Source organism: Rana temporaria, chromosome 4 (genome assembly GCF_905171775.1).
Source record: "Rana temporaria chromosome 4, aRanTem1.1, whole genome shotgun sequence".
Taxonomy (NCBI): Eukaryota; Metazoa; Chordata; class Amphibia; order Anura; family Ranidae; genus Rana; species Rana temporaria.
In genome coordinates, this window is record NC_053492.1 from 460,172,671 (window position 1) to 460,197,634 (window position 24,964).

Sequence of the window (24,964 nt, forward strand, 5' to 3'; positions counted from 1 at the left end):
ACGAATCTGTATATTTTACTGGCTGTGAGCGAGCCAGAGGGGGGGGGGGGCGCTCCTGCGTCCCTATAGAAGCACCGCCACTGTCCAAGGAACTACCCAGAGAGCTGTCTAGTGTCTCAGGTGGCTTGGCTAGAAGAGATACTACCAAACACAGCAGAGGTTGTGGGTTCAGATCCAGGTCCTGACACTGTGACCATAGGTCTGCGCAGCCTATTGCATTCGGGTGTGCACCCCAAAGCCCAAACACACACTACCGATCACTCATGATGTTCATTCAGAAAGAGAAGGAGCCGGTAAATCACATATTTACTGGCCCCTTCCCCACTCCTAAAACATCCCAGCAGCAACAGCCGATAGGAGAGGAGGGAAGCTGGCAGCGCTGCGTGGGGAAAGATGGGACCCAGGGCAGTAGGGGGAATCTGTGCTGCACAGAGTGATTAGGGTGTGCCTGGGCACACCTGGCACACCCTGTGCGCAGGCCTATGACTGTAACAGTCAGGGCCGGCGCTAGCGCAAGGCAAGTTTGGTGTCAAAATGCACCTTCGCCTTAGTTGACAAAAATCTTTGCACCGGCCCTGGTAACAGTAATGGAGACTAGGTGGGGTTAATTATGAAGCTCGGCATTGGCTACATTTGGCAAAAATAGTCAGAAACTGCATATCAGAATCAGCACTGTTCAGTATTCTTTAAGCCTCGTGTTTTAGGGAAAGGGATCCTTTGGCACTTATGGGGTAGATCCACAAAGAAATTACGCCTGCGTATCTCTTGATACGCAGCGTCATTTCAATTTTGCGCGTCGTATCTTTGTTTTGGTATCCCCAAAACAAGACACGACGGCATCTGTGTTAGATCCGACAGGGGTACGCCTTAGTACGCCGTCGGATCTAAGATGCAATTTTCCGGCGGCCGCTAGGTGGCGTTTCCGTCGTATTCCGCGTCGAGTATGCAAATTAGCTATTTCCGGCCGTCGCATTCTTTTACGTCGTTTCCGTTCGGCTTTTTCCGGCGTATAGTTAAAGCTGCTATCTGGTGGCGTACTCAATGTTAAGTATGGCCGTCGTTCCCGCGTCTAATTTTAAAAAATTTTGGTCGTTTGCGTAAGTCGTCCATGAATGGGGCTGGACGCCATTTACGTTCACGTCAAAACCAATGACGTCCTTGTGACGTCATTTAGCGCAATGCACGGCGGGAAATTTTAGGGACGGCGCATGCGCAGTTCGTTCGGTGCGGGGACGCGCTTCATTTAAATGAAACACGCCCCCTACCCGCCGCATTTGAATTCCGCGCCCTTACGCCGCAAGAGATACACTACGCCACCATAACTTACGGTGCAAATTCGTTGAGGATTCAAACCAACTCAAAGTAAGTTACAGCGACGTAGCGTATCTGACATACGATCTATGTGGATCTGCCCCTATGAGCGTAGCGCTATATTTACATTCTTGGTTCATGAAAAGGTTCACACAAGGACTGGGGAGGGGAATCTCTCCCGTGTCTGAAGACTGTGGCTTCCCTCAAAAGAGCCGCTTGCTCCAAAAGGACCTTTCTTGCTGATAATGTGCATGTGTGCAGCCATCTTCAGGAACTGTAATTGGATTTCTGTACGGGGGGGGGCGATGACAGGACCTGATTATAAAAAATCTTCCATAGGTGACATTGACTAGTCCTGAAATGTCTCTGATGAGATGGCGAGTTTTCTGGGCAGCCGGTCCCTGCTGGATGCGCAATTCATCGTCTAATGGCGTTCTCCGTCACTGTGATAAGCAGGTCATTCCCTGTCATGTCGAGAACTCCATCTTCCCTGTAAATAGACTTTGGCACTGTGCTGCTTGAGCTGTCACATTACCTCTTCCTCAATCAAGTGGAAAGACTGAAGAAAAGGGCAAACATCAACCGATTGCACAGCAAGCACATGCAGAGGCGTTGCTAGGGGGGTGCGGGGGGTGCGGTCTGCACCGGGTGACACCCGCTAGAGGGGTGACACATCCCGTTTTTTTTTTTGTTTTTTTTTTAGCTGACATGCCCAGCCTGCCCTGTGCAATCCCAGCCTGCCCTATACCGCCCCAGCCTGCCCTGTATTACCCCAGCCTGCCCTGTATCACCCAGCCTGCCCTGTACCACCCCAGCCTGCCCTGTACCACCCCAAACAGCCCTATACCACCCAGCCTGCCCTGTACCACCCCAGCCTGCTCTGTGCCACCCCAGCCTGCCCTGTACCACCCCAGCCTGCCCTGTACCACCCCAGCCTGCCCTGTATCACCCAGCCTGCCCTGTACCACCCCAGCCTGCCCTTTAACCCCCCCAAACAGCCCTGCACCACCCCAGCCTGCCCTGTACCACCCCAGCCTGCCCTGTACCACCCAGCCTGCCCTGTGCCACCACAGCCTGCCCTGTACCACCCCAAACAGCCCTGTACCACCCCAGCCTGCCCTGTACCACCCAGCCTGCCCTGTGCCACCACAGCCTGCCCTGTACCACCCCAGCCTGCCCTGTACCACCCCAGCCTTTCCCATGCCACCCTAACTTGCCCTATGCCACTCTAACTTGCCCTATACCACCCCAACCTGCCCTATGCAACCCTAACTTGCCCTATACCATCCCAAACTACCCTATATCACCCCAACATGCCCTATACCACCTTAACCTGTCCTATACCACCCCACTACACCAACCTGCCACTATACCACTCTATACTACCCTAACCTGCCACTATACTGCCCTATACTATCATTTACAGGGGCTGGTTTGGGGTGCGCCCCGTGCCCGTGCGCTGCCTGCTTGGTGCTGGGCAGCCTAGACAGAGGGGGGATGACACCATGTTTTACCGCACTGGGTGACACCAACCCTAGTGACGCCACTGGGCACATGCATAGCTCCCAACTGTCCCTGATTTGGAGGGACTGTCCCTGATCTGAAGCAGTGTCCCTCTGTCCCTCATTCCTCCTCATTTGTCCCTCATTTTGGTCTGATCTATATAGTTGTGTATATAAAATGCACTTTTTATCTATCAAAAAGTGTTTCCCAGTGCTAAACCTTTCATCTGATTTCTAAATTTCTGCATTTGTAAATTCCAAAAGCCGATATAAAGGAATTGCAGTGGTAAAAAAAGCAGTCGTGGGTTCAACCAATCTTGTTTTTTTTTGTACAGTTCTCCTTTAAGGGGGTGTGGCTAGGGGTGTGTCTGCAAGTGGGGCTGCCAATGGTAAATGTAAACGCATCTTTTCTTAACTACTTCCCAACCAGCCGCCGCAGTTGTACTGCGGCAGGTTGGCTCTCCTCCGCGAATCGCCGTCATTGTACGTCGGGCGCATAAACACCAATCCATGGCTGCGCGCGTGCCGCCAAAGTCGCGCGTGTGTGTGCCTATTCGATAGCAGGTGGAGCCACTCAAAAAAGGACGTCAAATTTGTTCGGGACTACGTCGCACGACCGCGCAATTGTCTGTTAAAGCGAAGCAGTGCCGAATCGCAAAAAAGTGGCCGGGTCATTTAGCAACAAAATGGTCCGGGGCTGAACTGGTTAAGAAAGGTCTGGATTCTTTCCTAAATGTACATGATATAACTGGGTACTGACATTTATAGGTGAAGTTGATCCGGGGAAAATCCGATTGCCTCTCGGGGGATCAGGAAGGAATTTTTTCCCTGCTGTAGCAAATTGGATCATGCTCTGCTGGGGTTTTTTGTCTTCCTCTGGATCAACTGTGGGCAGGGCCGATCCTAGGCAGGGTGCACAGGGTGCTTTGCACCCAGGCGCCTGCAGCGGTGGGAGCACTTAAGTGCCAGAGTTCTCCCCTCCCTCCTTCTCTCCTTGTTTGTGTCCATCCAGCACTAGTGTTCTGAGCATAGGTGTGTGTCCGTCCAGAACTGATGTGTGATCATAGGGCACCCCGTCCAGCCTGGCAGTGCTCGGGGGAGTGTCCGCTCCTTTTCCTGACACAAGGGTCCTAGTTTTCAATGACTGCTGACTGCTGATGTGCAGGAATGAATTGTGAGTCTTGGATCCCGCTCTGTCTCCTCCAACTCCAGTTGGAATGCCTCCCCCTCCCATCTCTATCTCTGGCTGCACAGAGAGAGAACCAAGGTGAGTCACAGTGTTCAGTGTGCTGTGTGCTGGGGAATGGCATCCCCAGCATCCCTTTACATGTGTTACATGTGCTCTGGGCTGCCCCAGCTCTAGATGTTTTATGGCATGATAGATTGCATAGGATACACAGCCCCTGCCCATTCCGGCGCCTCAGTAGTCCATCTACAGATGTGATGTGTAATGAGATGTACCAAGAGCCCTTTCACACTCACAAAGGGGAGGAGTTAGTAAAATGACCGCACCCATTTGGGGTACCAGAAATATTTCTGCACCCAGGCGCCTGTGACCCTAGGATCGGCCCTGACTGTGGGTGTAGGTTAATGTATATGGATTGTATTTCTTTTTTTTTGGTTGAACTTGATAGACTTTTTTCTAACTATGTAAGGCTGACAGGAGTAGTGACACGTCCACATACCTGCTTGACACAATGGCTCAGTGCAGACACAGATATGTTAAATGTAAATAATGAAACGTTATTTTTTTTCCACGTCTTTTAAAGTTTATAAAGAAAATCCACGCTGATAAGATTTTGCTTGGTAATTTATAGTACAGTTATCCTTTCACATTGATTCAGAAATGGATCACCTCCATCCCATTTAGCTGTACCTAGTGCTATAAGAAGTCTAGTAATAAGTAAATGGCTATTATTGGCAGGGCTCCGAATGCAGGTTAACGTTCCAAAGGTTTGGAGACATATAAAGTACATCAATTACACAGGACAATTAATCAAATGGCTTTCTGCAGAGAAACTGCAAATTAAAGTGTTGCAGGATAATATTAACAGATCCATCTTGTTTAAAATAATTATAGGTAGTGTCTGGAAAAAAAACGAATGGTACTTTGTCCTCTGCTAGTCAACTGCAATGTCATACATGAACCTGAACCAGGACAGTTAAGGTGCCAGACATCAGAGAAGGCTTAAACAAGAAAATATTACCGCGCTAAAATATTCAACAATATATGTGAGCTGCAACAAAAATTGTCATATACACACAAAAATACATAAGAGAAAAGAAGAAATAAGTTGCGCTGATGAAGTGAAAATAAAATGTTGTTGATCAAAATCTTAAATATTAATAAGACCAAGCAATGAGAGTCCAAAGATTCCAAACGTCCTCAATTGGCTTGAATTAATAATAGTGAAACAAAAAAATGCAGTGAACTCAAAAATTATATGTAACGACCACCGATAAGGAAAAACACCATATGAAATGCGCGCTTACCAGAAGGCAAGCAAAATAGGCTTGCGGCTGAACCCCAGCCAGGGTCTTTACACTGGAGTGGCCACCGACATCAAGGGTGAGAGTCCTCCCGATTATCTTGGATGAGGTTATGCCCCTGAGGGAAAAGAGACTCACAATAGTGATGTACCATAAATATAATAATGATTATATAGTAACACACTAGGGAGAAGAGAACCACCACCGACAGGAAGCACCATATAAAATGCGCGCTTACCAGACTATAAACATAACAAGCTTGCGGCTGAACCCCAGCCAGGACCTTTAGACTGGAACTGTTTCCAACACCAGAGGGTCAGGGTTCTCCCGGTTTCCAGAGTAACAGTAAACCACCGGAAAAATTAATAAACTCACAATAGTGATGTACCGTAAAATTGCCAGTTTAATATAAAAAATGTGTACACTTACAGAAATAACTTTCTTAAAAGTCTCAAAGAGTGAGCCGGCCGGCTTCCACTAACGCCCGTCCTCATGGACCGTAACGCCACACGTCAGAACGTCTCCTTGCCCGACGTACGTTTCGTCAAATAATGACGTTGTCTGGGTAAGCCATCAGAGAAGGCTTACCCACTCTAGACATTTACAGTTGGATGTCTGTAGGCAATACTCCAGAGCAGTGGTTGTCAATCACTAGGCTGTGACCCACTGCTGGGCCATGCCCTCTCTTCTCCCAGGCGGCGGCCCCTAACCTATTTAAAACCACTGACAGTACCTCCCATATTCCATAGTGTCCCCCAACCTGCAATAGTGTCTCACAGTGCTCCTAGGCCTCTTGAGAGCCCTCAGGCCTAAGCCTCTGCAGTTGTCACGTCCCTTGGTTGGAGGCTGAGTTGACGAGAGGGCTTACCTTGTGGCTCAAAGAAGCACATGTACCGGTAGCTTGGTAGCAGGTGACAGCCACGGTCAAAGATATAGTCAAGGTGAGCCAGGTCATAAACGGTGAGTTAGCAGTGTGGTCAGGAAGCAGGCTGAGGTCAGTACCAGGGAAGCAGGTAGAGCAAGGTCCAGGAGCAGGCCGAGGTTGGTACCAGGGAAGCAGGAAGAGAATATTTAAAGGCATGCCAAGGTCAGTTTCCAGAATCCACAGAGTAAGTTCAGGAACAAGCCAGGTCAGCAACAAAAGAGTAGTTAACGAAGCAAGAACACAGGAACAAGGATCATGGGGAAGCTGAAGAACATCGAGTGATTAGCACACACCAGGATCTCCTTTAAATAGGCAGCTTGGCTCCAATGTGCATGAATGTGTGAGCTGACTGATGCACACAATTGCGCCTATGGGCCAGATTCTCGTAGATCGGCGTATCTTTGTGCGGGCGTAACGTATCCTATTTACATTACGCCTCCGCAACTTAGACGGGCAAGTGCTGTATTCTCAAAGCACTTGCTCCGTAAGTTGCGGCGGCGTAGCGTAAATAGGCCGGCGTAAGCCCGCTTAATTCATATTGTGAAGAGGTGGGCGTGTGTTATGTAAATTAGCCATGACCCGACGTGATTGACGTTTTTCACGAACGGCGCATGCGCCGTCCGTGGACATATCCCAGTGTGCATTGCTCCAAATACGCCGCAAGGACGTATTGGTTTCGACGTGAACGTATATTACGTCCAGCCCCATTCACGGACGACTTATGCAAACGACGTAAAATATTCAAATTTCGTTGCGGGAACGACGCCCATTGGTACGCCGCATGTACGCCTCATATAGCAGGGGCAACTTCACGCCGGGAAAAGCCTAATGTAAACGGCATATCTGTACTGCGTCGGCCAGGCGTACGTTCGTGAATTCGCATATCTAGCTGATTTACATATTTCTAGGCGTAAATCAGCGTACACGCCCCTAGCGGCCAGCGTAAATATGCAGTTAAGCTCCGACGGCGTAAGAGACTTACGCCGGTCGTAACTAATACATATCTATGCGTAACTGATTCTAAGAATCAGGTGCATAGATACGACGGTTCTCATTCGGACTTACGACGGCGTACATTGCGCTACACCGTCGTAAGTCCTTTGAGAATCTGGGCCTATGAGTCAGTGCACACTGGATACACATTGAAAACTGAGGTCACTTGTGTGCTTATACATGTGCATGAGCATTAGCTGCATGGGAATGAGCATAAGCTGTGCGAAAATAAGTATTAGCTGCACAAGAATGAGCATTAGCAGCACAGTAATAAGCATTAGCCGTATTTGTTTCCTGACAGCAGTGCTCCACAACCTTCCACAGAGCCACCCAGGCTCCCACAGTGCCCTTTAGCCTTCCATAGTGACCCCAACCTCCAATGGTGTCCCATAGTGCTCCCCAACCTACCACAGTGTCCCTCAGCCCCCTCCAGAACCTATTCCCCTACAGGGCCAAATCTGCTGCAGATTCCCCTAACCCACTTCACAACCTACTCCAAGTGACACCTGGCGCTATCCAAAGACTTCCAACATTTCAATGCATGTTCTGCATTCCCATACTTCTATTATGTGAGCATAAACTTTATTTTTTACTGTTAGGGCATGGAAGGTTTTGGAAGAATTTACTAGGCCCTTGTCTTAAAAAGGTTGAGAACCACAGCGTTTCTCAATTGTTTTACCTGAAATAATTTCTAGGTCTCAGGAAAAAAAATATGCTCCGTATATCAGGGGTCAGTGGGGAAAGCCCTTACATTGGTGATCATTGGGAAGAATGCAACCCTTACAGTAGTGGTCAAAATGACATCCCTAACAGACAGCCAAAAAGATCGTTAGTGCCATGAATCTGGCTCTGCCAAGTGGTGTTGCCCATTGAACTATGTAGGCCCCATCAAATGGGAAGTCAATCAGCCAAAATCCAAAGAAATCCTAACAACCTCTGGAGGAAACATAATCCAAAGAAATCCTAACAACCTCTGGAGGGACCATAATCCAAGAAATTGCTAACAATATCTGGAGGAACCATAATCCATGGAATGTCTAAGGCCTCGTACACACGACCGGATCTATCCGCTGGGATTGATCCGCGGATCAGTTCCAGCGGACAAATCCGGTCGTCTGTACGGCCTAGCGGATATTTATCCGCGGAGATACGTCCGGCCGATCGATTTCAAGCGGATAGAAATTTCTTAGCATGCTAAGAAATCTATCCGCTTGAATCGTGTCCAGCGGATTGATCCGGTCGTCTGTACAGACTCCCCTCCCTCGCATGCGTCGTAATGATTCGACGCATGCGTGGAAGTACTTACCTTCCATCGTCGCGGCGACGGCGCGACACGTCACCGCGGATGTATTCCGCGCGGATTTTGATCCGATGGTGTGTACAAGCCATCGGATCAAATTCCGGAGGAGGAATCTCCGCTGGAAACGGTCCGGCGGACCATTTTCAGCGGAGATCCCCTCGTCTGTACGAGGCCTGACAATATCTGGAGAAACCATAATCCAAAGAAATCCTAGCAACCTCTGGAGGAACTATAATCCAAGGAATTGCTAACAATCTCTGGAGGAACCATAATCCAAAGAAAACCTAACAACCTCTGGAGGAACCATAATCCAAGGAATTGCTAACAATCTCTGGAGAAACCATAATCCAAAGAAATCCTAGCAACCTCTGAAGGAACCATAATCCAAAGAAATCTTAACCTCTGGAGGAACCATAATCCAAGGAATTGCTAACAACCTCTGGAGGAACCATAATCCAAGGAATTGCTAACAACCTCTGGAGGAACCATAATCCAAGGAATTGCTAAAAATCTCTGGAGGGACCATAATTCAAAGAAATCCTAACAATTTCTGGAGGAACCATAATCCAAGGAATTTCTAACAATCTCTGGAGAAACCATAATCCATGGAATGTCTAACAATATCTGGAGAAACCATAATCCAAAGAAATCCTAGCAACCTCTGGAGGAACCATAATCCAAGGAATTGCTAACAATCTCTGGAGAAACCATAATCCAAAGAAATCCTAGCAACCTCTGAAGGAACCATAATCCAAAGAAATCCTAACAACCTCTGGAGGAACCATAATCCAAGGAATTGCTAACAATCTCTGGAGGAGCCATAATCCAAGGAATGTCTAACAATATCTGGAGAAACCATAATCCAAAGAAATCCTAGCAACCTCTGGAGGAACCATAATCCAAGGAATTGCTAACAATCTCTGGAGGAACCATATTCCAAGGAATTGCTAACAATCTCTGGAGGAACCATAATCCAAAGAATTGCTAACAATCTCTGGAGGAACCATAATCCAAAGAAATCCTAATAACCCATGGTAGAACCATAATCCAAGGAATTCCTAATAATCCATGGTAGAACCATAATCCAAGGAATTCCTAACAACCTCTGGAGGAACCCTTGGGTTCCACTGAACCCTGGTTGAGAATGGCTGCTCCAGGTAATCAAAAAGGTCACCAGCACTCAAAAACGTGACTACAGTGATTGTCCGCTTCCCCAGCAGCCCCTCAGAAATGAGATGTACCTATTTTCAATTTTGCCGAGCTGGACCAATATACTGTAGGTATGCAATTTAGATCATACCTGGAGTTCAGCTTTAATGGATACGTAACCCCAACATTTAATATTCCTGATATGTCCCTGTTGTACCATGTACTTGTATGAAAAATTCTCTTGTTCTCTTTGTATTGCTTCCTCTGTGTGAAATGCCTGGTGATCCTGCCAGTTCCTCTGCTTTCCTACTAAAAACTGATATGACACTAGGCATAATAACACAGTGTGGTCAGTTTTCTAGCTGTGATAATTGATCAAACCTGTGCTGACATGACCCCACCCCCCCCCCCCCCCCGGTCTGCACAGCCATTTGCTGGGAGAATCAGTGTGCCGCTGCTTCTCCTTCTTGAGCTCCTTATGCAGCTGAGAACAGAGGGAATGTGATTACTTCTAAATAGGGGAAAAGGGTATTTATGATGGTTTTATATGTGTACACAAATGTTTTGTATTTCATTTCTATTTTGAACTGAATATAAGTTGAAATATATGTAGTCCACAAAACACCTTCATATATTGCAGCGTACCCGTCTTTAGTTTTCATTTATTGAGGCTACACATACACACAAACAAAACACATAGGGGCAGATCCACAAAGATATTACGCCGGCGTATCTCTTGAAACGCCGCGTAATTTCAAATTTTGCGCGTCGTATCTTTGGGCCAGATTCACAGTGGAGATACGACGGCGTATCTGCTGATACGCCGTCGTATCTCTGTTTCTATCTATGCGACTGATTCATACAATCAGTTACGCATAGATAGCCAGAAGATCCGACAGGTGTAATTGTTTTACACTGTCGGATCTTAGGATGCAATACCGCGGCCGCCGCTGGGGGGAGTTTGCGTCGTAAACCAGCGTCGGGTATGCAAATTAGGAGTTACGGCGATTCACGACGGATTTTCGCGTTCGCTACGTCGCCGCTAGTCTAGTTTCCCGTCGCAAAGTTAGTCGTCGTTTTAGGTGCCCTCACTTTAGTCAGCAAGCGTATTGCTGTCTAAAGTATGGCTGTCGTTCCCGAATCGAAATTTAAAAATGAACGTCGTTTGCGTAAGCCGTCCGGGAATACGGAATTACGATACGCGCGTCGCCGTTCGAAAAAATGACATCACAGCGCGCAATGCACGACGGGAGTTCGGAAACGGAGCATGCGCGGTAGGTCCGGCGCGGGAGCGCGCCTAATTTAAATGGCACACGCCCATTTAAATTGGCCCGCCTTGCGCCGGAGGCCGCCGGCGTAGGTTTTCATCGCAAGTGCTTGGTGAATCAGGCACTTGCGATGAAAAATTGCGGCGGTGTAACGTATCTACGATACGTTACGCCGCCGCTCTTCTATGTGAATCTGGCCCTTTGTTTTGGTATCCTCAAAACAAGATACGACGGCATCTCGGCTAGATCCGACAGGCGTACGTCTTAGTACGCCGTCGGATCTAAGCTGCAATTTTTCGGCGGCCGCTAGGTGGCGTTCCCGTCAAAATCCGCGTTGAGTATGCAAATTAGCTAGTTACGGCGATCCACGAACGTACGTCTGGCCGTGCATTGTTTTTACGTAGTTTGCGTTCGGCTTTTTCCGGCGTATAGTACTCAATGTTAAGTATGGCCGTCGTTCCCACGACGTCACCGTCGTAAGCATTGGCTGGTTCCGGTTTAATTTCGAGCATGCGCACTGGGATACCCCCACGGACGGCGCATGCGCATTTAAAAAAAACATTGTTTACGTCGGGTCATGACGTATTTACATAAAACACGCCCCCATTACTTCCATTTGAATTCCGCGCCCTTACGCCGCCAGAGATACACTACGCCGCCGTAACTTACGGCGCTAATTCTTTGAGGATTCAAAATAAAAAAGATAAGTTACGGCGGCGTAGCGTATCTTAGATACGCTGCGCCCGGCGCAAAGGTACGTGGATCTGCCCCATAAAGAGGACAGCTAACAGTAAATCATTGAGGTTTTAGCAAATGATCATATGCTGCGTAATAAACAATACAAGAAAATTCTCCACCATTGTTATCATCATTGTTGGATCACACTGCCAGCTATGTGTGTTCTAGAGGGAAAATCTCTTACATCAATATTTATTAAACTAGAAATATTCAGCTTACATTCATTCTAAAGTGTGTTTTTATAATAAAATGAAAAGGCCTATGCAGAGAAGGCAATATTTATTTTAAAAATGCGCAGCCTTTAATACAATGTGACTTAAAACTGCCACATAATTATTTAGAGACCCACAGAAATGTGTGAAGGGCAACAGTGGGATTTCCTAACCCCCGGAAGGATTTACCCTCTTAAAGGGGTTTTCCACCCATTTTTTAAGTTTATTAAAAGTCAGCAGCTACAAAAAGTGTAGCTGCTGGCTTTTAATAAACCGACACTTACCTGCTCCACGGCTCCAGCGACGCGCCGGACGGGGCTCCGCTCCTTGCCCCCCCTCGCCGTCTGGCGTCTTCATGCTCAGTGTGGGCACCCGGCCGTGACAGCTTTCGGCTTCACGGCCGGGGACCCACTGCGCATGCGCGAGCGGCACTGCGCATGCGTGAGTGGCGCGGCCCGGCGAGGCGCCGTCTGATTGGACAGGCGATCGCCGAGGACCTGTCACGTGTCCTGGGCGATCGCCTACAGCAGCCCCTTCCTGTAGGTGATTAAGCTTAATCGCCTAGGCGATTAGGCTTAATCGTCTACCCGGAAGGAGGAAGTGGGACAGGAAGTCCCACTCCTCCTCAAGCCCCCACTCCCCCCCCAAAAAAATTACATGCCAAATGTGGCATGTAAGGGGGTGAGGAGTGGGATAAGCGGAAGTTCCAAATTTGGGTGGAACTCCGCTTTAAGGACCGGGCCATTTTTTTGAGATACGGCACTGTGTCCCTTTAACTGACAATTGTGCGGCGATGCGACGTTGTACCCAATGATGTCCTTTTCCCCCACAAATAGAGCTTTCTTTTGGTGGTATTTGATCACCTCTGCGGTTTTTATTTTTTTGTGCTATAAACAAAAAAGACCAACAATTTTGAAAAAAATAAATAATGGGCCGGATTCAGAAAGAGATACGACGTCGTATCTCTGAGTTCCGCCGGTCGTATCTATGCGACTGATTCAGAGAATCAGTTACGCATAGATATCTCTAAGACAGGTGTAAGTGTCTTACACCGTCAGATATTAGGCTGCAATTTCAGGCTGGCTGCTAGGTGGCGCTTCCGTATTTTTACGCGAGCAATATGCAAATGAGGATTTACGCCGATTCAGAAACGAACGACCGCCCGGCGTGTTTTTTTTACGTCGTTTGCGTTCGGCTTTTTCCGGCGTATAGTTACCCCTGCTATATGAGGGGTAGCTAATGTTAAGTATGGCCGTCGTTCCCGCGCCGAGTTTTGAAATTTTACGTCGTTTGCGTAAGTCGTTCGTGAATACGGCTGGACGTAATTTACGTTCACGTAGAAAAGCAATGACGTCCTTGCGACATCATTTAGAGCAATGCACACTGGGATATTTTACGGACGGCGCATGCGCCGTTCAAATAATACGTCAAAAACGCGGGGTCAATTTAGATTTAAATAATACACGCCCCCAACATCCCCATTTGAATTAGGCGGGCTTACGCCGCAACACATACGTTACGCCGCCGTAACTAAGGGCGCAAGTTCTTTCTGAAATATTTTACACATTATTTTTTTATTGATTTATTTTATACCTTAGTTTGTTTTATTGATTCATTTTATTTTACACCTCCATTTGTTTTATTCATTTACTTTATACCTTAATTTTATTGATATATTTTATACCTTAATGTGTGTTTTCTTGATTTATTTTATTTTACACCTCAATTTGTTTTCTTGATTTATTTTATACCTTCATTTTATTGATTTACTTTATTTTACCCCTTAATTTTATACCTAATACCACGTACACACGATCGGAAATTCCGAAAAGAAAAACGTAGATTTTTTTCAGACTGAATTTTGGCTCAAACTTGTGTTGTTATACCTTAATTTTATTGATTTATTTTACTTTACACCTCAATTTGTTCCATTTATTTATTGTATACCTTCATTTTATTTATTTATTTTTTACACCTCAATTTGTTCTATTAATTTATTGTATACCTTCATTTTATTGATTTATTTTATTTGACACCTCAATTGGTTCCATTAATTTATTTTATACCTTCATTTTACACTTCAATTTGTTCTATTTATTTATGTAATACCTTCATTTTATTGATTTATTTTACACCTCAATTTGTTCCATTTTATTTATGATATACCTTTATTTTATTGATTTATTTTATTTCACACCTCAATTTGTTCCATTAAATTCATTGTATACCTTCATTTTATTGAATTATTTTATTTTACACCTCAATTTGTTCCATTTATTTATGTTATACCTTCATTTTATTGATTTTATTTTACACCCTTTATTATTGATTTATTTTGTACCTTAATATGTTTTATTGATTTATGTTATACCTTCATTGTATTGATTTATTCTATTTTACACCTCAATTTGTCCAGTCATTTATTGTATACCTTAATTTTATTGATTTATTTTAAACCTTCATTTTTTAATGATTTTATACCTTAATTTGTTTTATTGACGTTATTTATTTTACACTTTTGCAGAACCTAGAATCCATTTCACTGACTATCCTCTGACAAAGCCCCATTGCACACCTTTGTCAGGTAAACTCCTCCACCTGCCCGCCAACAAATCTCCTCAGACCAGTTCTCTAACTATCCCTCTCAACGGCAAAAAAACGATCAAGCTAGGAGATAAATCCTGACTAACGGCGCACGGAACTATGGGAATTGTAGTTTCTTTTTGCCTGGTCCCGCCAGCAGTCTCTATACATCGGTCCCGCATCTAAAAACTACAACTCCCAGAATCCTTTGGAAGGGAGCAGCTGGTGCCTTGCCCGCTTGGCGTCGCCGTTTCTATGCGATGTGCTCCTTTCCCCTAGCAACTACGCCCAGCCCTATTCTTCAAGCTCGGCTACGGCGAAGCATCGGCGTAAGCTCCGTGTTGTAGAGGGGGCGCTACGCTGACGCAGCCGCCGCCGCCTGTGATTGAAGCGGAGTGTAATTATTTCACCTCCGGTGGTTCGGGCGAAGATTAGCGGAGCCGCAGCGTCTGCCGATAACGGGGCCGTTAGTTTTGTGTGGTATTTGTTGTGTCGGTCCTCTCGGTCTCCCGGGCTGTGATTGATGGGGATGCTGCAGTGAGGATGCTGGCGGCTGCCTAGGGACGGGCATTGAGCACCCCCCCCCCCCCCCCCCCGGTCGGTGATTGCAGGGACCCCCCCCCCCTCCCCCCATGCCGGTCCCGGGGCGATGAGGACATCCTCCTCTATGGAGCTGTGCCAGGACAGGGGATTATGGTGGCACTAGACTGAGGCTTCCCTGCTGGAGGAGGAGCCGGACACCGGCCATCTCTCTGCACCGATCATGGCGGACAGGACGGCTCCGGGGTGTCAGCTCCGCCTGGACTGGGTCTACGGATACCGGGGACACCAATGCCGCAACAACCTCTACTACACCGCCGGCAAGGAGCTCGTCTACTTCGTGGCCGGGGTCGGGGTGGTCTACAACACCCGGGAACATGGGCAGAAATTCTTCCTGGGGCACAACGATGACATTATCAGGTGGGTACAAGAGGAGGGGGGCATCACACAGGTGGGTACAAGAATGGGGGAGAGGGGGCATCACACAGGTGGGTACAAGAATGGGGGAGGGGGGCATCACACAGGTGGGTACAAGAATGGGGGAGAGGGGGCATCACACAGGTGGGTACAAGAATAGGGGAGGGGGCATCACACAGGTGGGTACAAGAATGGGGGAGGGGCATCATCACACAGGTGGGTACAAGAATGGGGGGAGGGGGCATCATCACACAGGTGGGTACAAGAATTGGGTAGAGGGGCATCACACAGGTGGGTACAAGAATGGGGGAGGGGAGAAAGGCATCACACAGGTGGGTACAAAAATGGGGGAGGGGGCATCATCACACAGGTGGGTACACGAATGGGGGAGGGGGGCATCACACAGGTGGGTACAAGAATGGGGGAGGGGGCATCATCACACAGGTGGGTACAAGAATGGGGAAGGGGGCATCACACAGGTGGGTACAAGAATGGGGAGGGGGCATCACACAGGTGGGTACAAGATATTGGGAGGGGGCATCACACAGGTGGGTACAAGAATGGGGGAGGGGAGGGGGCATCACACAGGTGGGTACAAGATATGGGGAGGGAGGCATCACACAGCTGGGTACAAGATATGGGGGGCATCACACAGGTGGGTACCACATATGGGGGGGCATCACACAGGTGGGTACAAGAATGGGGGAGGGGGCATCACACAGGTGGGTACAAGATATGGGGAGGGAGGCATCACACAGGTGGGTACAAGAATGGGGGCATCACACAGGTGGGTACAAGAATGGGGGAGGGGGCATCACACAGGTGGGTACAAGAATGGGGGAGGGGGTATCACACAGGTGGGTACAAGAATGGGGGAGGGGGTATCACACAGGTGGGTACAAAATATGGGAAGGGGCATCACACAAGTGGGTACAAGATATGGGGAGGGGGCATCACACAGGTGGGTACAAGAATGGGAGAGGGGAGGGGGGCATCACACAGGTGGATACAAGATATGGGGAGGGGGGCATCACACAGGTGGGTACAAGATATGGGGAGGGGGGCATCACACAGGTGGGTACAAGATATGGGGAGGGAGGCATCACACAGGTGGGTACAAGATATGGGGAGGGAGGCATCACACAGGTGGGTACAATATATGGGGAGGGGGCATCACACAGGTGGGTACAAAATATGGGGAGGGAGGCATCACACAGGTGGGTACAAGATATGGGGAGGGAGGCATCACACAGGTGGGTACAAGATATGGGGAGGGGGCATCACACAGGTGGGTACAAAATATGGGGAGGGAGGCATCACACAGGTGGGTACAAGATATGGGGAGGGAGGCATCACACAGGTGGGTACAAGAATGGGAGAGGGGAATCACACAGGTGGGTACAAGAATAGGGGAGGGGGCATCACACATGTGGGTACAAGATTGGGGCAGGGAGGCATCACACAGGTGGGTACAAGAATGGGGGAGGGGGCATCACAAAGGTGGGTGCAAGAATCTGAATGGGGGGGGGGCATCAGAATGGGGCTGGTGGGCTGCATGTGCCTGCAGACTATCCAAGATGTGGCTCTATGCTATCTATTCACGATGTGGCTGTAGACTATCTATCTCTGCTGTGGCTCTAGACTGTCTCTGCTGTGGCTCTAGACTATCAATCTCTGCTGGGGCTCTAGACTGTCTCTGCTGGGGCTCTAGGGATAGGCTACCTCTGATGTGGCTGGAATGTGTTTCGCCTACATTTAGCATCCTTATGTGTGAATGCTGAGAAATTCACATGCAAGTTGTATAGAGAGAGTTCTGCAATAATAATAATTAGAGGGATGACGATTTGTAGGGAAAGTCAATCTACTGTATGCATTGGGCTCAGAGATGTGCAACTTCCAGTCTAATTGACATTAGTGGCCCCTAGACAGTGTCATATGTGCCACCTGTGGCTCTAGTCTAGGCTCTATCTCTGATGTGGCTCTAGGCTATCTCTTATGTGGATGCTGGCTCTACCTCTGATGCTGTTCTAGGCTCTACCTCTGATGTGGCTCTAGGCCAGGGGTAGGCAACCTGGGGCCCTCCAGCTGTTGTAGAACTACATTTCCCACGAGGCTGGCAGTTACAGTTACTCCCAGAGGCATGATGGGACTTGTAGTTCTGCAGCAGCAGGAGGGCCCCAGGTTGCCTAACCCTGCTCTGGGCTCTATCTCAAATGTGTCTGCTGGCTCTACCTCTGATGCTGTTCTAGGCTCTACCTCTGATGTGGCTCTAGGGCTGGGCTCTACCTCTGATGGTGTTCTAGGCTCTATCTCTGATGATGTTCTAGGCTCTATCTCTGATGTGGCTCTAGGGCTGGGCTCTACCTCTGATGTGGCTCTAGGGCTGGGCTCTACCTCTGATGTGGCTCTAGGGCTGGGCTCTACCTCTGATGTGGCTCTAGGGCTGGGCTCTATCTCTGATGTGGCTCTAGGGCTGGGCTCTACCTCTGATGTGGCTCTTGGGCTGGGCTCTACTTCTGATGTGGCTCTAGGGCTGGGCTCTACTTCTGATGTGGCTCTAGGGCTGGGCTCTATCTCTGATGGTGCCCTAGGCTCTATATCTCTGATGATGTTCTAGGCTCTACCTCTGATGTGGCTCTTGGGCTGGGCTCTACTTCTGATGTGGCTCTAGGGCTGGGCTCTACTTCTGATGTGGCTCTAAGGCTGGGCTCTATCTCTGATGGTGCCCTAGGCTCTATATCTCTGATGATGTTCTAGGCTCTACCTCTGATGTGGCTCTTGGGCTGGGCTCTACTTTTGATGTGGCTCTAGGGCTGGGCTCTACTTCTGATGTGGCTCTAGGGCTGGGCTCTACTTCTGATGTGGCTCTAGGGCTGGGCTCTACTTCTGATGTGGCTCTAGGGCTGGGCTCTATCTCTGATGGTGCCCTAGGCTCTATATCTCTGATGATGTTCTAGGCTCTACCTCTGATGTGGCTCTAGGGCTGGGCTCTATCTCTGGTGTTCTAGGCTCTACCTCTGATGTGGCTCTAGGGCTGGGCTCTATCTCTGATGATGTTCTAGGCTCTACCTCTGATGTGGCTCTTGGGCTGGGCTCTACCTCTGACGTGGCTCTAGGGCTGGGCTCTATCTCTGATGATGTTCTAGGCTCTATCTCTGATGTGGCTCTAGGGCTGGGCTCTACCTCTGATGTGGCTCTAGGGCTGGACTCTATCTCTGATCTGGCTGCACGCTCCATTGTATGAACTGCACCAATCAGGACTTGTGGTTGGGGCATGGTATTTACATAGAAAACTGTTCACCTGTAGAGGGCGCCACAGGTATGATGAGCCAGAAGACAGTTTTTACAACAGTAAAAATGATCAAACCTGTGTTCAATGTTACTTTGTGGTCAATATTAACGTGTTACAATGTTTTTACATTTTGTTACATTGTATTGTGCTAGTGATCATTTTAAAATGGTCATTGAGGACCAGTTCACACCCAAACGTGGTGCTGGAAACCCACATTCGGTTTCCTGCACTGCTGTTGCGATTTGCAGCGGGTGTCAATGTTAAATTAATGACACTTCAAATGCAGGTTGCAAACGCAGTGCACTAGATCGCATGGTACTGAAGTACAATGCAATGCGATTGCTCTGCGTTTTTTAAAGTAGTGTGCTACTCTTGCTGTGGTCCAGTGCAATTCAGCCTATTTAAATGAATACACTCAAATCGCACCACACTGAATCGCCTGTGAATCGCACTGGAACACACAGCACGTTGTTGTGCAATTCTTAGTGAGAACCGGCCCTTTAACAGAGGACTGAGAACTGAACGATCAGGGGAGGGCTGGCAGCCTTAGGCCTGGGGGGCAAGTCCAGTCAAGTGGCCCATAGAGCGTGGAAAAGTGATGGATCGAGAAAAACAGATTTTTCATGATCACAAGAGTCTGCACAGAGGCCCCCCTTACATCAAAGTCCGCACAGTGGCCCCCCTTACATCAAAGTCCGCACAGTGGCCCCCCTTACATCAGAGTTTACACAGTGGCCCCCCTTACATCAGAGTCCGCACAGTGGCCCCCCCTTACATCAGAGTCCGCACGGAGGCCCCCCCTTACATCAGAGTTTGCACGGAGGCCCCCCTTACATCAGAGTCCGCACGGAGGCTCCCCTTACATCAGAGTCCGCACGGAGGCCCCCCTTACATCAGAGTTTACACAGTGGCCCCCCTTACATCAGAGTCCACACAGTGGCCCCCCTTACATCAGAGTCCGCACAGAGGCCCCCCCTTACATCAGAGTCCGCACAGAGGCCCCCCCTTACATCAGAGTCCGCACAGAGGCCCCCCCTTACATCAGAGTCCGCACAGAGGCCCCCCCTTATATCAGAGTCCGCACAGAGGCCCCCCTTACATCAGAGCCCGCACAGAGGCCCCCCCTTACATCAGAGTCGGCACAGAGGCCCCCCTTACATCAGAGTTTACACATTGGCCCCCCTTACATCAGAGTCCGCACCTTACATCAGAGTCCGCACAGAGGCCCCCCCCCTTACATCAGAGTCCGCACAGAGGCCCCCCCTTACATCAGAGTCCGCACAGAGCCCCCCCTTACATTAGAGTCCGCACAGAGGCCCCCCCTTACATCAGAGTCCGCACAGAGGCCCCCCCTTACATCAGAGTCCGCACAGAGGCCCCCCCTTACATCAGAGTCCGCACAGAGGGCCCCCTTATATCAGAGTCCGCACAGAGGCCCCTCTTACATCAGAGTCCGCACAGAGGCCCCCCCTTACATCAGAGTCCGCACAGAGGGCCCCCTTATATCAGAGTCCGCACAGAGGCCCCTCTTACATCAGAGTCCGCACAGAGGCCCCCCCTTACATCAGAGTCCGCACAGAGGCCCCCCCTTACATCAGAGTCCGCACAGAGGCCCCCCCTTACATCAGAGTCCGCACAGAGGCCCCCCCTTACATCAGAGTCCGCACAGAGGCCCCTCCTTACATCAGAGTCCGCACAGAGGCCCCCCCTTACATCAGAGTCCGCACAGAGGGCCCCCTTATATCAGAGTCCGCACAGAGGCCCCTCTTACATCAGAGTCCACCAGTGGGAGGTGAGCAGCGGCCGTGAACTGTGTTAACAGAGCTCCAGCAGGCATATTCCTGCTCTGCAAAAACAGCATTTGGTAGTGGCGGCCGGTGGGTGTGCATAGTGTCACCAGCCCGGGGGGGAGATTTCCACCCTTCCCCCCCCCCCCTTCCAGCCCTCCCCTGTGAACGATCAAACGCCACCAATCAGTTGGTTCTTACAGCTCCATAAACAGAGGGCTTATGACTGTCAGTGATCGGCTCTCTGCTCCCCCCCCCCTCCTCGCTTACTGGAGCGCTGAGCTGTGGAGGGGGCAGGAGCGGCCCGGCTCAGGCTATCAGTGGTTAGCTAAGAGGCTGAGCCAGTTGCCGGTCCATGCCTGTGGGCGGAGCCGGACCATATTGTTGCGAACTTGCCCGAGCCTGAACCAGCTCTGTGACGTCGGCAGACAGCGGGCTTCAGCCCCCCGAATGCTGAAAGCAGGTCACAGGAGTGCAGAATGATCTGCAATCTTGTGATTAAGGATGAGCTCTGGCGTGTTCGCATAGAACATGTGCAGAGCCCGGCAGGAAGTCTGCACGGCGCTGCGCTAATTACAGCCAGGGAGACATTTCACGATCCCCGCAGCCGAGCATCGGGACAATGTCTCCCTGGCTGTGATTAGCGCAGCGCCGTGCAGACTTCCTGGCGGGCTCTGCACGTGTGCGAACACGCCAGAGCTCATCCGTACTTGTGATTCCCCAGGAGGAGTATAGCCAAATGATCTTTGGTTGTACTTCTCCTTTAATACGAATCCTTTAAGTTATGCAATGTAAAAGGAAACATGTAACGCATATAAAGGAGGTGTAATGCAATCACAATAAGTAGTGCTTGGAGACCAGTCTTAAGCATCACATGGAAACCAGCAGTAAATGGTCAGCTCTGATAGGTAGGTGCTTGTGAAATGTAGGGAGTGCTTTGTTTGCTTCCCTTTGTTACAGATGGTTTCCATGGTGGTTGTCAACCCTGTCCTCAAGTACCCCTAACAGGCCATGTTTTGGGAATTTCTCTTAGATAAAATAGCTGTCCAAAATACCAAGACATTGACTCTGATTGCAGCACCTGTGCAAGATAAAGGAAAACCTGAAAACATGGCCGGTTGGGGGTTCTTGAGGACAGGGTTGAGAAACAATGTTTATAAAGGAGAGACAGTGCAGAGTGCGAGGCTTTCTCCACACCAGGGAGAAAGCCTTGCATTACTGTGTGGAGTTACAGACAGAAGAACAGGAAGTGAGGATTTCTCAGAAGAAATAAGGACATTTAACCACTTCCCGACGGCCGTACAACTATATACAGCCGCAGGGTGGCTCTACTTCTCTGGGACGCCGTCTTTTTACGGCAGCCCCTTTCCTCGTTCCCCGCGCGCGCTCCCGAGCGCGCATCGGGGAACTTCTGTGCTGGCCGTGTCCCTTGGACACAGCCAATCACAGATCGCGGTAAATAGCCAATCACAGCGGCTATTTACAGCGCGATCGTCGGACAATGAGAGATGATCTCAAATGTAAACATATGAGATCATCTCTCATTGCCGGCTCTCCCTCCTCACACTGACACTGCGTGTGGGGAGCGAGAAAGTTCTGAGTTAAAGTGCCATACAGTGCCCGACCAGTGCCATACAGTGCCCGACCAGTGCCATACAGTCCCAATCAGTGCCATGCAGTGCCCAATCAGTACCATACAGTGCCCAATCAGTGCTATACAGTGCCCAATCAGTACCATACAGTGCCCAATCAGTGCTATACAGTGCCCAATCAGTGCCATTCAGTGCCCGGGAAATACTTGGTGCCCACCTCTGCCGCCTCCCTACCCACCTCTGCCGCCTCCCTACCCACCTCTGCCGCCTCAGTACCCATCTCTGCCGCCTCAGTACCCATCTCTGCCTACTTTCCAAAAAGGGGTTATTTGGGGGGCATTTGTACTTTACTGGCTTGTTAGGGTCTCAAGAAATGAGATAGGCCTTCAGTACATCAGGTGTGATCAGATGTGATCATTTTTTATGATTTGCACTATAGCTTGTAGTTTCCAAAAATTTGGTTTTTTTTTTTATCAAAGACATGAAGCAGTATAAATTGTGGCCAAAATTTATGAAGAAAAATTAATAATTTGCAAAATTTTATCACAGAAACTAAGAAAAAATGTTTTTTTCAAAATTTTCGGTCTTTTTTCATTAATAGCGCAAAAAATAAAAAACCCAGAGGTGATCAAATACCACCAAAAGAAAGCTCTATTTGTATGAAAAAAAGGTCAAAAAAATCATTTGGGTACAGTGTTGCATGACTGAGTAATTGTCATTCATAGTGTGAAAGCGCTGAACGCTGAAAATTGGTCTGGTCAGGAGGGGTGTTTAACCTCCTGGGCGGTGTTCCCGAGTCTGACTCGGGGTGAGATTTTTGGGCAAGGATCGGTAACCCCGAGTCAGACTCGGGCTCGCCTCGCTGGATGTACAGGGAGTTTCACTTACCTTGTCCCTGGATCCAGCGATGCCACCGCGCTGTGTGAGCGAGCAGGACCTCGCTCGATTCACACAGTGCCTCCGTGTGACGCCGATCTCCGTTCCCTGCGACGTTACGACGCACGGGGACGGAGAACGGCGCCAAATTCAAAAAAGTAAACAAACACTATACATACAGTATACTGTAATCTTATAGATTACAGTACTGTATGTAAAAAAAACACACCCCCCTTGTCCCTAGTGGTCTGTCCATTGCCCTGCATGTCATTTTATATAATAAAAACGTTTCTTTCTCCCTGCAAACTGTAGATTGTCCATAGCAACCAAAAGTGTCCCTTTATGTCAAAAATAGTTTTAGATCAGCTAAAAAACAGCGATAATAAATTATAATCACTTGCAGAATTGTGCGATAGCGATTTGTGGGGAAATTCGTCATAAAAAAAAAAAAAATAATGACAGCAACAATTCTGCAACTGAGCAAATTTCAGTGATTTTGATTTGATTACATTATTGAATAATTTTTATTATAATTATATTATTATTTGTTATATTGATTTATAATTATTTATTATATTATAATTTATAATTTTGTTTTTAAAAAAATTTCATACCCGGGATGCCTATTAGAAGCTTGTTTGGTCAGATTTAAGTGAGTTATTTCTAAAAATGACAGACCTACAATATAAAACGCCAAATTTCCTTGCAAATAATGGTACCGCTTTCAGCATGTTTTTTCTGAAAGAATCATACCGCCAGGGAGGTTAAGTGCCCAGTAAGGAAGTGGTTAAAAGCAAAATGGAAGGATGAGGTAAGTGAAGGAGGACTGCACTAAGGTAAAGGAAGCTATTTAGGAAAAAAAAAATTGTACCTTTACAACCCCTTTAAGAGCTGGCGGGGCACAGATGCTGCATCCACCTAAGTAAGTAGGATTCTGCAAAAAACAAACAAACCCATACTTCTCTTTTAACAGGGTAGGAGTCGACCAATATGGTCATTCCAGGGCCGATAACAGATTTTTTTGCCCGCCTTTCAGCACAATAGCCGATATCAGGTGCCGATATTCTGTACATTTAAAGTTTTGAAAACTGCTGTGGGTGGCTGGCTGGCACCCTGTTGTGGCTGGCTGGCTGGCACCCTGTTGCGGGTGGCTGGCTGGCACCCTGCTGCAGGTGGCTGGCATTTCTGGTCCAGCCGTTCTGTGGCGTGCACTGTTGGAGGAAAGGGAGGTGGCGGCCTTTGCCCTATCCGGGTAGAAAAAGCAAGGACTCATTCTGACTGTCAGAACGTTTGCGGGTGCACATGGAGCAACATACGTAATGACACTGTGTGCCGCGTGCCCCCGCGCACTGGGCCTGCAGTCCAAAACCTTCTGAGTCCTGGCTTCTTCTACCCGGGACGGTGACATAGTGGGCCCCAAAAAGATGGCTGCCGCGACAGGGGGAGAACAATATCGTTAGGTTTGTGACCGATTCTTTAAATAAAGTGAATATCGGCCCCACCAATAATTGTTTGACCCCCTAATACAAATACAAATTTCTTGTCATCTAATTAGACAGTTTTTGGAAAGATTGTGAGTTTACGGTAAAATAAACAGCTTTTGTATGATAACTGTACTGTCTGCCCTTCTGTTGTATAGTTCTGCGTAAACGGTTGGCGCTATATACGTCCTGTATAATAATAATAATTCGTGAGAGATCGTGAGAGCGTCCGCCCCCTAACACTCGCTCTTCTCGGTTCTGTGATTTATGCAGCCGTGACATTTCGGGGATGAATACGATAAATGTGGAAGTAGGAGATTATACAAGGATGCTTTTAAAGCTGTTTGTTCTCTCCGGTGTTCATATTTCCTTCTGAATGACACAACACTCATGGAGATTGGAGAGCCGGAATGTAACCCTCAGGTTATCTGGCTTAGCGTTCAATTTATTTTTAATGCCAATATTGAGCAAAGGCTAAAATCATACAATAAAATAATGTGTCTGGGCG

General features: G+C 48.4%; 1 protein-coding gene across 3 annotated transcripts in view; it reads left to right on the plus strand.

The window, feature by feature from the left end:
- The first annotated feature begins 15,113 nt into the window (after positions 1-15,113).
- EML6 (EMAP like 6) overlaps positions 15,114-24,964 on the plus strand; it is a 234,721-nt gene continuing 224,870 nt past the window's right edge. For all 3 annotated transcript variants that reach the window (XM_040351653.1, XM_040351651.1, XM_040351652.1), the window contains exon 1: positions 15,114-15,431. In XM_040351653.1, the coding sequence (XP_040207587.1) occupies positions 15,235-15,431 (197 nt within the window). In that variant the 5' untranslated portion in view covers positions 15,114-15,234. The remainder of the gene's footprint in view (positions 15,432-24,964) is intronic.